The 12,122-nt window shown below is 40.9% G+C and overlaps 1 protein-coding gene across 2 annotated transcripts in view; it reads right to left on the bottom strand.

Moving 5' to 3' along the window:
* Positions 1–46: 46 nt before the first annotated feature.
* DAPK2 (death associated protein kinase 2) overlaps positions 47–12,122 on the bottom strand; it is a 40,446-nt gene continuing 28,370 nt past the window's right edge. Inside the window, exons 8-12 of one of the 2 annotated variants that reach the window (XM_057368675.1) lie at positions 10,348–10,500; positions 8,981–9,026; positions 4,086–4,175; positions 3,827–3,907; positions 47–3,733 (exon numbers count right to left, since the gene is read on the bottom strand). In XM_057368675.1, the coding sequence (XP_057224658.1) occupies positions 3,659–3,733; positions 3,827–3,907; positions 4,086–4,175; positions 8,981–9,026; positions 10,348–10,500 (445 nt within the window). In that variant the 3' untranslated portion in view covers positions 47–3,658. The remainder of the gene's footprint in view (positions 3,734–3,826; positions 3,908–4,085; positions 4,176–8,980; positions 9,027–10,347; positions 10,501–12,122) is intronic. The other variant, XM_057368676.1, reaches the window with a different exon arrangement.

Consider the following 12,122-nt stretch of genomic DNA (forward strand, 5'->3'; position numbering starts at 1 on the left):
GCGGCTCAGGGGCCTCGCCTCTGGAAAACGCAGACACACACCGGCCTGCTTTACCAAAGTTTATTAGCAAATCAGAATAACAAATATCTCTGCTGCTTTGGACAGTCTGTACTATTAACAGGCGCAAAAAAAAAAAAATAAATTCAAAATCAGACTTTCTCTTAATAAAAATATATGTAGATTAAAAAACATCACCRCTAAAATAAGAATACAGCCATACTTTAATAAAAATACTTGTAGGTTTTTATTTGTAGATTTTTTCTTTCCTCAGACTATCACTTCGTTTCTGTCCAGGTTCCCTACTGCAAAACAGAATAATACACAGAAAACAGATTTTTTTCTCCCAGCAAAGCAGATTCCGTTACACAAATTCTTTTAATGTTCCCTTTCCTTCCACACCTTTTTTTTTTTTCCCCTTAGTGAAAAGAACCTGTAGGTTGTTGTTCAAAAYCCACCAACAGTGAAGTATAAAACCAACCCCTGCCCAGAGAAGTGTTGTCCAGCCAGTGCTGTGCCTCCCTGAGCAGGCTGAGCTTCCACCTCRTGGAACAGACATGGCAATAAACACAGAAAACACCACGGCTGGGACTGTAAAACTTCCTAATGAATCACAAACATCAGTCCTGAGAACAGGAGATTGTACACTCCCAGCGTGCTCCTATCTGGAACAGTCAGGGAATAGCTTGTTGTGGTTTCTGTGCAATGAAATGTTTGGGAGCCATTGTGTGGAGTGACTGAGTAYGGGAGAGAAAGGCCTGGCCTTAGCTCACCTGAGCACAAAGATGACTGAACACTGTGAGCTRTCTTTAATGTCTGTGTTAAATCACCACACCACATCTTTTATAAAGGTAGAATTAATAAGCCAGAGCTCCACACAGCCTTGCACTCCYCTCTCTGCTGTGTCCCATCTTTCTCAGTAGTTGCTAGGATTTTACATGAAATGACCCCATCTCTGTGAGAGCACAATCCTGATCCAACAACCTAAACACCTATTTTAGCCAGGGCTTAATTTTCAGAAGTGTAATTCACATACACATTCCACAATCTCAAATTTGGAAACTAAAGGTGTTTTTAAAGGTCAGAAATTCATAAAAATACCACTGGTTTCAAATTTATTTGTTTTTCCATATCCCTGGAAAAGCAGGAAGCAAAACTTGGTAGGTAAGCMGGTAAGCTTTTTATCCAAATATGTATTTTTAGTCTTCTGTTTATGAAAGATTCCCTCCAGACACTGCCATCATTTACATCCATCTGGCAACTATGCCCCACACAGCCCCACCTCCCGCTGGCCCTACTGGGGAGAATTGGAAAGAAAACCTCGAGGGTCGCTTATACATAAGAACAGTTTTGTAGCTGAACTAATGTAAAATATTGTAATAGTAATAATAATAATAAAAAGGAAAAGAGAGAGGAATAAAACCCAGGAAAAGACAAATGATGCAGAATACAACTGCTCAGCACCCACTGAACAATACCCAGCCCAGCCCTGAGCAGGGATCAATAGCTCCCAGCCAACTCACCCCAGTTTATGTACTGAGYATAACATTCCACGTCTGGAATATCCTTTTGACCATTTTGGGTCAGCTGTCCTGGCTATGGTCCCTCCCAGCTTCTTTGTGCACCTCCTCATTGACACAGCACAGGAAACTGAAAAGTCCCGACATAAGGTAAGCACTACTTRGCAACAACTAAAACATCAGCCTGTTATTAACACCATTGTTCTCATACTGAAYCTAAAMCACAGCACTGCACCAGCTRCTTAGGAGAAAATTAACTATTGCAGCTGAAATCAGGATACGCTGAAACAACAGGCTTCCCTGTTACTGCTCCCTCTTAATATCAACATCAGTGCAACACTTTTTGAGGATTCTGCCTCAAACATTACACAAAAAGCTCAGAAATACAACCTTTTAATTGAATATGAAGAGAAGCCCAGGCCCTGCACCTTATCCCCTGACAAGGCACATGTCACAGGCTATGGCAGCACAAGATATGAAATGAAATTAAATAAATAGTATAAAAATGCAGTGCCATATTTGCAGAAACATTCACTCTCCAGCTTCCACAATTCGTATATCCACATTCTCTTTCCTTTCCTTCAACTTTCCCAATCCAGGATCACCTCCACATCCCTCTCATACTCATGCCTTTCCACTGCTTTTTTTCCTCCCACCCCCTCCTTTATTTTGTTTCTTCCATCAAATCCCACTTTCTGCCTCTCTCCTCCAAASCTTCTCATACATTTCCTTCCTTTCATAGAAATAATTTCCTATCAACTGCATTTTATCTCTAACTAAGCAAAGATATGAAGTTACGAATAAAAGTAGCCTATTTTTATTTCTTTCTTAGAAACTGGAAGCCATCAAAATTAAGCTGATAATACTTTTCAACACCAGTTCACACCTTCTGCCCTAAAACTTCAGCTTAGAGGTGACAAGTGTAAAGCCAAACAAAACCAGTTTCCTCATCCATCTATAGTTGTTTCTAACRGAGTTGCTTTCTGATTTTTAATGTATTAAATGGCAAAATAAATAGGAACTTCTAACAGYAAATACATTCAATGAAAAAATACCTTACTCTGTGCATTTTTGGTACCAATTGAACAATACTGGCTTAGAAATTAATATAGTTAAAATTATACAACTTCCCTGTGCAAAGATATTACATCAATATCAAATATCAAAGTGCTTACTTCCTTAATTTTGGATACAACCCCCTGAATAAAATACAGATGTCTGCAGTCTGGGTTACATGTAAACAGCACCTATACAAATAGGTGTTAACTAGCCTCCAATTTGCTGACAATAATATTGACAACAATTACAAAGTCTAGTAAAGACTATTTTTTCACATGCCTTGGGTTTTTAAAGGTCCTTTTTTTTGGTGAGGCATCCTATCATCATTCTGTGAAAATGCTTTATTTGGGTGCATGTAAATCACTACAGACTTTTTTTCTCTTTTTCATTTGAAAATTGCCCTGGCCTACCTCAGTACCACCATCAGTTATACTCACACTGACAGTGAGAGTTGAGTTAGCCTTCAGCCAGAGACAATGGCCAGAGCACAGTTCTCATTGCATTTCAGAACTGTTTAATGCWGGGTTCACAAAATCAAGGTTATGACATGTAATGGCACGGTGATTTTCTTTTCAGTGACAGTAATAACAGAGTACTGCACACAGCTAACAAAACCTGTCAGATACCTGCCATCAGATATTTATGCTATTAACAAATACAAAAACTRCATTAAAAAAATTTCTTTAAGACTCAGTAGGAATTTCCCTGACTGAAATAATAATGCACACAGTCTTAACCACTGTGCAGAATGTGAATTATTCCACAATAAAAGAGTGTCAGTAGAAACCCTACACCCTGAGTGCAGCTGACATCACAAATAGATTGAAGTATCACTGAAACACTCAACATGTAAAAGCACTCCCAACTGGTGCTTGTGCAGTAGTATTTCCCTGGGAATCTTGAGTCCCAAKTTTCTAAAATGCTCAGTAGGCATTTAAGACCATCATCCAGCTGTTGTGTAGTTTCAGAAGCAAGAAGATCATACCAAGAGCTCAGACAAGAAATCCAAGTCTGCTGCCAGGCTTGCTTGCTTCAGCAAGGATGAGCRTTTCCTGTCTCCTGCCCATGGAATTCTCACCCAATTACGATATGCTGCTTCTCCTCTGAATGGGGGCTTTTCTTGGTGAAAGATCCTCACTGTCACTTTCATAGTTTCTCTGAAACAGAAAGGCAGCAGTGTCTCAGTCAGCAAAAATGACTGCTCAATAAACCTGGTTGTTCTCCTCTTGCCATGGAAGGGCTGTACCTACCGAACTCCCATCTTGCAGCAGGACCTTGTTCACCAGCGAACGCGATAAGTGGTTGCACAATGAGACAATGCGGTACGAAAGCTGTGGAGAGAGGGAAGAACAATGTGCCAACACATACCCAGTGCACATATATCCAAACACATTTCATTTGCCTATTACATTCAAGCTACTAATTTGACATTCAAGCTCTATCTTGCCCTCTGATCCCATCAGGCTTGGGAAGCCATATGAGAGAAGGATTAAAGKCTCGCTGTCGTACCTTCCATCGCCTTCTAGCGTATTGCCTTTTGAAGTTTTCCATGTTGACAAGAGATGATTTCCGAACCAAAGCCTGTTGCTTGTCCATGGGCTGGAAGATAAAAGAGCAATTTTATTGTTCAGCTCCCTTTGGTGCATGAAACATGCAAGATAGCTCATGTGCACTGGAGCTGGCTGAAAGAATGCTGGGGAAGCTGCAGATTCGTACATATAAAAGCAAAAGAAAAATAATAAAGTCTAGCCCACTCTGGGCCTAGACGAGACCCTTTTGATGTCAAATAAAATCCTAAAACTAGAGGGTGCTAAGGCTATGCTTTCACTTTGTACAGTTGCTAAAGTGCTTTTCAGCGCACACCTGCCCCATCTCCCTTTTCTCRGGATAACTTCACTGTAATGAAATGGGACAAAGTTAGCTGTCATATCATTTGAGTGACAGGGATACATGATACCTGAAAAAACTCCAGTTTTGCCCTTTAACCATGCCCGGAGACATTAACACCRTGGCAATAAAATAAGTGCAATATTYGACTATGGAAAAATAGGAACAAGAAAGAATATAGACCAGAATTCAGACATGTCCCTCGCATTTTGGATATCAACCTCGTGCTAAGAAACAGATGTTCCACAAATCCTGACACAGTCCTTCTGAATATTAAGCCCATTTTAACTCCAAAAGCACATAAAAATTTGCATAAACCAWAAAACCAAATCTGACAGATTGAGAGAAAAAATGCTTCAAAACCAAATCTGGCAAAAGCAAAAAGACAAAGGCCAGGAATCAACCCTTCAAAGATTATGGAGTGACAACCATTCCRGCTGTTTTGATCTGCATATGTAGGATGTGGATAACACAGAAATATTTGTACTGAACTGGACTGGAATGCAACCAAGTCATGCACCTGAAGCAGCAAGAGCACCAAAGTAGAATGGAAAACATATCARTGAGGATTTAAACATCTTTTTCTGCAAAACTATTTAAAATGTTTGAGACAACAAATTCACTTTTCTCATCGAATGCTGTAGGTTTAGCATTTTGCAGGTATCTCAGCAGCAGTTCAAGGAGCCAGGCTATCAACGGGCCTCCTTCTCATTTAGATGTACACACCATTTGCATTCAACAGAAMCAGGACAGTTAAGCATTAAATATAATTTCCTCACCCTGCAAACAGCCAGCATGGTGCAAAAGGCTAGCAGAAATCAATTTGAAGTGGAAAAAATGTCACTGGCTAAATGTCAGCTGTACAATCATTATGAAAAATTTCCCAGTGCCCTTTCAGCAGCAGAACCACCACTGACTCTAAATAACTCACTTTACTGCAGACTGTTAATAACCTCCTCTCCATTTTAAGCACCCTGCAACCCAGTGACCTTGTCATTCTCTCAATCATCAGGATCTCTTCTCAAAACAGGGTGTGATTAGCCTTAAGGACCGTCACAACAACATTACTCTCATCCAAACATGTCAGGAACAAGGTGGCCTCATTTAATGCTCCTTCTCATCATGCCAGTGCATTTGTTCATAAAGAAAATCTCTATGAACAAAGAATGTGAGATCCTGGCTSAGAGGTAGCAGACTCTCTTTCTTGAGAGTGTTTTCTGTAAATACTAACYCTCACTAGGCTTTAAGTTACATTTTAAGAATGAAAGCTTTCCCTCTCACAAGAAATCCTGTGTTCCAGTTGCCCTGGACAGTTTCCAAWGGGTCTTCCAGCTCAAAGCAACTTGCAGAAGTGATGACTGAAGTGTTCTGAGACACTAAAAAATGGACACATGCAAAGTTATCTATCTGCCACAGTAGAACCCAATTCTCCCCAGCCATCAACACCAGCTTGCCAGGGTCACATCCTGGCTATCTGCACTACTTGGAAGCTTTTGAAAATTTTACATCTTGTGCCAAGAATGATGCCACAGGGAGCACATCCARTTTCCATCCTCCTTCAAGTACAAYGGTGGGAGCAACAACACCACAAATGAACAACTGTTTCCACAACTCTGAATTTGCATCAGCCTCTGAACATCTTTTTAGGACATAGCAGTAATGGGTCCACTGTACTCTGCACAAATTGGATGAGAGTATGCTTTTATCTTTTTATMTCAAAGTAGGAAACATTATTCTTAATCACATTAGGAACAACAACAACTCAATTTATTTAGGTCATTAACTTCTCTGCAAAAGGAGAAGGGAGGAGGGGCAGTAAAAGATGTACTCAAATATAAAAACATACACTCTAGCTGGACTTGAGCTAATATCTCATTGATTCTTGTAGTTGTACTACAGTCACCTTGCAGCAAAWGCCCACAGAAACTTGACATCTTTTTCAGTCACTAACTAACCATCAGGAAACAACTGCAGCCTGCATAAATAACAATTTATTGTGTTCAAAAATGAGATTGGTACATCTGTGCATATTAATATAGTATAACCAAATTACTTCTCTGAAATACAAGGCAGCATGGTTCAAGGYTGGATTAACTTCTCTTTTACTTTTTAAAACCTAAGGAAAAAAAAACTTTATAGCAAGAACACTAGTCTCAAATGCCACACCACAGATTAAGTTAGTTGTAGCTTTATAATCTTCTTCACTGTAGAAAACAAACCAGAGGACTATGTCATCACTTACCAGTCACAAACTGACATTTGCACTGTAAAATCACACTGCTGTTTGATCATTACGAGTTCCCAGTGTATCTTTTGGATAGGATTTCTTTGGTATAGGACAGGAAACTCAGCTGTTGATTAATACTTTAGTTTAAAATACAGCTTACCTTTGSTAAAAGAGGTCTAAACCCTGCACAAGTAGTCTAAAAACTAATCCTAACTTTTCTTCGCTGGCAGCCATCTCACAGAGAACTTCCACAGTACCAGTTAAATGTTAAATTACAACACCATTTGCTTTATTTTACAGGACAGATTTAACCTTAGCAAATATTTCTCTCATAAGGTCTATAGAACTGCCTGCAACAGGGATGTACAGCTGTTTCCTTCAGCCAACCAAAGATGATATAAGGAGATTTTTATTTGTTTCCGGGCATCCAGTTTCTATTAAATAGAGACTGACTTATTCTTTATTCCACATGGATTACCTAGTAATCTTTAGGAACTGTAATACATGATGCAGAGTATGATACAGGCAATACCAAAGGCTGTAGGGTTAGAGGTATCCATACCACTGTGATAAATCTGTTCCTGCAAGTTCAGACACTGAAATATAGGAAAAACAAAACTTCAACACTACAACCCAYTGGGAGACCACAGCTTGGGTCAGCACCTTGTGCAATACATCAGAACTTCTACTTTAATTCTGGATCATGTCTTTGTGTAGAATCTATGCACTGGAACCTTTTTTAATTGATATACATGAAACAAGCAGCAAACCCTACACCTAGCCTGATCTCAGTGTTACTGATGGGATTCTGTCACATCAAGATTCAACCCTGCAAGGAAYTCTTCACAGCGAGATCTATTTAACAGCTCCATTAGTGATTCATTAATATCTTTGTTGAAAACAGAGTCAAAGTTTCCATTCACACAGGCTTCATTTTCCAGTTGAAAACTACTCATTAAATCCTGGATCCACTTGAGCTCCTCTGAAAGTTCCTGTCTGAGGGATTCATAGTGGCCCTGCAGCTCAGCGTATTTGCCAGATACCCCTGTGAGACTGGCACCGACAGCCTTGATATCCTCGTGCAAATGTCTTTTCAGGGACTCCATTTTACGSTGCTCATACTTCAGCTGGGACAGCTTGTGCCTGACGCTTTCACTCTCTTCTTTATACCAAGCTTCTTTCTCGTTATAGATGGAGAGCAGAGCATCCATGTCCTCCTGCAGGGAATCGTGGGACGCAGCCAAGGTGCTGAAACCCCGCTCCATGCGGGAAATGTCCTCCACGACGCGGGCAAAGCGCTCRAAGTTGATGTAGGTGTTATTGGGGGGCATGCTCGAGTGGCACTTGATGGTGTACTCCCTCAGACGTTTTGTCTTCAGCTGCGTGCTCTCAACCTTCTTGTGTTCCTGGACTTTGGTTTCGTCTTTCAGCTGGTGAGGAACCAACATTACTGAACGTTTACMGGACTGCAGCAACTCAAAAGCTCGACACAAAGGATGCAGCAGGGGCTTCCACAATGCTGGGAGATTTCTTTGCTCACACAGATTTTCCTTCATGCATTTGATTAAAAGAAAAAACACCAAACACACAAGCCAAGAACGGAATGTGACAAGTGATGTGCATTCATGGCTGCAACTTATTTTTATGTTAATTTTTAGCAGTTAACAGTGTCAAAGCTATCAATACTTGTGAGAGGAAAACCATCAACCCTAAAATCACTCYAATTAATGTTTTGTGCAATGCAAAGCAAGAACTGAATTTCAAAAATCCTCATTAGTCATGCTGAGACTAGCTAAATGKATTTTCAACAAAAGACTTATCCACATAAGCAAGCAATGTTTCTGATGAATATATACAGGCACACAAATGTAAACAATGCAGAACACGTGGTACAGCAGTTCTCTCTTGAGAGAAATTATATTTTCCACATTCACTGCAGTCAACTCTCAATTCAAGAAAGGACTAAAGCCAACACACAGTATATACCCATGCAAACAGAGAAAAATGGAAAAATGCAAATCCCAGTCCACCATGGGATACTGTAATGTGCAATAAATATCAGAGGTTTGTCACTCTTTTTGAAAGTTATGATAATAAAAGAAGTAATTTGCAGAAATCCAAGGATTTGGTCAGACCCAACTGATTTCCTCCCAGTACATCTCTTTGAGTCACCCAGCATCACAAAGTACTTAGGGGGCAGTTTTCCATTTAACACACCAGTAAAAGTGAGAATATGATCTTTGCTTTGCTCACAGCAAAAACCAAGATCTGTTTCTTTATTCAGTCTTACCGTTATCCATGGATGAGACAGAGCTTCCTGAATTGTAAGCCTCTTCCTAAAACACAACACAAAAAAACCCCAAAGACTTGAATGAGAAATATTTGGTACACAAGTCCATTGACCCCCCACGTCTCCTGGACTTCTTATGAAGCATTTATCAAGATAATTCCAAGACAAACCCTCAAATGTCAGGGTTATGTTTCTTCCTGAGGCACACTGCTTGTGCGTAGTTTAGTTACTGTTCTAGTAGGTAACAGTCCTTACTCCACACAACTTGAATTCTTATTTCATCTCCTGCATGTTTGTGCACCTTTCCATAAAAAGTAACACAACATTCCTTTGTTTTGCTCACTCCCCATGCTTAGAAAATACATTCTTGCTATATGCCTTTGATATGACTGTGTCTGAATCAAGGTATACAACAGTAATAACACCAAAGCTGTCCTTTGGACCATGGTATTATAGYACTGCAGGAGCTGTCATTTCCTGAAAGCAACATTCCTGAGAGGAATAATTCAAACCTCATCAGAGTGGATCAATCCTAACTTCCTTCTGCAGCAGCAGTTTGGTGAGCAGCACCAAACAGCTGAGAATCAAAGACAGAAACAGCACCTGGTGCACAGGCACCATCTCTGTACGTGGGAAAAATATCAACATTATTGACCTCTCCTGGAGGCTGCYAGACCTGTGCAAAACCCTCATCAAACCCTACTCTACCCCAGACTGAGGCCTGGTGACTGCAGAAATCTTGACTGAACAGCTCTTTCTCTCTCACAGCTATTTTCTCCCCTAATGAAGCCATTAGAAAGAATCACAAAGGCCTGACTTTCCCCAGGACAAAGAAGGTTACAGGGAAAGAGACACTACTTCTGTGTGCACTTTATAAAAGCAAGAAAAAAAAAAAAAGACTGTGGTTCCTGCAACCTAGAACAAAGATGTGCACAGCTGCCACACAAACTCGAGGTGACTATCACAGACACAGAAACTTAGAACAACTCTGTATCAGCACGTGTAATGATTTTTGTGGCACTGCACCACTGGGGGTGTATTCTGGGATGGTATCACTTCCTTGCCTGCAATAGTGGAGTGGTAGTTACCCTGAACTCAAGATTCTGCACACCATTTTCAGCCCTCCAACTACACCCTATTGTGCCAGCGAGACTCAGGTGAGAATTCAGTCATGAACGTGGCATGTAGCTGAGGAGATTTGGTTCCTCTCAGGCTTTCTGGGTGCATTAACTAAGGGCATAGAAGCATCCTCCTGTCTTGCTCTTGAATAGCAGAAAACACTGCAAGGAAAGCTTTTTAACTCATCAGGCCACATTTCACCAGGTTTATTTTTAGAGACAAATGGGCCTTTCTGAATATTTGCTTACCGTGTATCTTTCACCAGTAGTTTCTGAATAAAATCTTTTGCCAGGTCACTGGTATTGCTGAAAAATTCTTCATCAAAATCRTAATTCACAGCTGTGATGTTGGCAAGTGTTTCTTGTTTAGTTTCTCCAAGGAAAGGTGATGCACCACTAAGCCTAGATAGACCAGAAAGMACAATTAGTTGGAAAAATCAACATCAGAAGTCTCCTAACTAAATTACAGTGACCTTGGAATACACTCTGAGGACATTTGTGGCTCTTGCATTGTAGCAGCTCTGCCATGTAGGGGAAAACAGGGCCAGCTCTGGCTCACTACAGCTGTGGTTATGAGCCAGACTTGCCTTGAAAGTCTCTGGTGCAGTACTAATGCATGCACTCAGAAATGAACAGATTCTCCTCTCCTCTGTGTCTCATTTAAGTCATTTCTAATCAAACTAGAAAAAGTTTCAGCTGAGGAGAGTCTCTATCCCTGTGAACCCACAGAGACTACCCAGCTGAAGCTTCTATCACCTTCAAGCAAATAAAGTCACGTTTCTACAGATTTTCTCCAGGTAGGGAAAGGCCTGCCCCTAATTCTTGTCTCTCTGCAAAGCTACTGATGAGCTCCCTGCACAGTGGGTTCAACCAAGAGACCTTTCTCAGCTGGAAGCAAAATACAGTGTGAGAGCAGAAGCCAGGCACAGGGCCTTGCCTAGGGCCAGCTCCACTGGAGAGGGAGGGCCATGCTGCTCAGTGAAGGAGCAAAACAAACCAAAAAGGCTTTGGCTGCAGTCAAATTCAACTGTTTCTGAACAACACTAAATTTCATTCTATTGGCACCCTGCTCCAACTGCAAGGATATAATGGAGACATCACCCCAATAAAATGYTATTCAGTAATCTTTACTTATGAAAAAAAAGCTTTCCTCCTGCTTTGTCTATTTTACAGCTGTGACTCGACCTTCCTCTTTAATGACTCTGCACCTCTGCTCCATAAAAGTTGTGTCAGAGCAGAGTCATCCCAGACGCCGCCTGCCCTGCCTTTCCTCCAGGTTCCTCCTCCCCCAACACACAGGGATGCTGACTTGCAAAAGTCTGGTTTACTGGAAATGTTATTTATACYGAGAAAACTGATCTCATCTCTTTTTTTATAATCTTCTGGGTCATTATTGTGCTTATCTATTATGTCCAGCTTTGATAACACAGTTTCAGGATGCAGCAGGCTCAAAACAGGACTGCAGCAAACCGAAAACCAAACTGAGGTTTTGAATACTCAACCATTTGCTTACATGATCCCACTCTCAACAGACTTTTTACCCTGTCTGTATTGCCACCACCAGGCTGACTGGGAATATTGAGGGACAAGCAGAAAGTTAGRTTAGCCCCATGCACAGCTACCACATGTGGTTTCATCCACAGAATAAACACTCGAGTGCATAAACTGCTTCTTCCCCCTCTACAATTGTACAAGGACACCAAAGCATCTGACACAGCAAGAYACCATGAGTGAGGTCCTCCGGTTGTGTTTGATGCAGTAAATTACATCCCATAAACCACAGTCAGTTGCAATTCTTAAGGGGTTTTACATATTTCCTCTYAAGCCTTTGTTCCATTTCTGCTGGCCACAAAGAAGGCTACAAGCAGGCACCTCTCCACAGACAATGGGCTTTGTTCCAAAACTGAAGCTTGGAAAACTGCTCYAGGGCCTTGGTTTCTTTTCCCTTTCCCAAAATTATGCCATGGAGCAGCCGCAATCCTACCCTCTGCCCTTTTGTTGGAAGCCAAAATCAACAGTGCTCT

The sequence above is a fragment of the Malurus melanocephalus genome, unplaced genomic scaffold (assembly GCF_030028575.1).
Source record: "Malurus melanocephalus ecotype Western Australia unplaced genomic scaffold, MMel_1.1 scaffold_96, whole genome shotgun sequence".
NCBI classification, from domain to species: Eukaryota; Metazoa; Chordata; class Aves; order Passeriformes; family Maluridae; genus Malurus; species Malurus melanocephalus.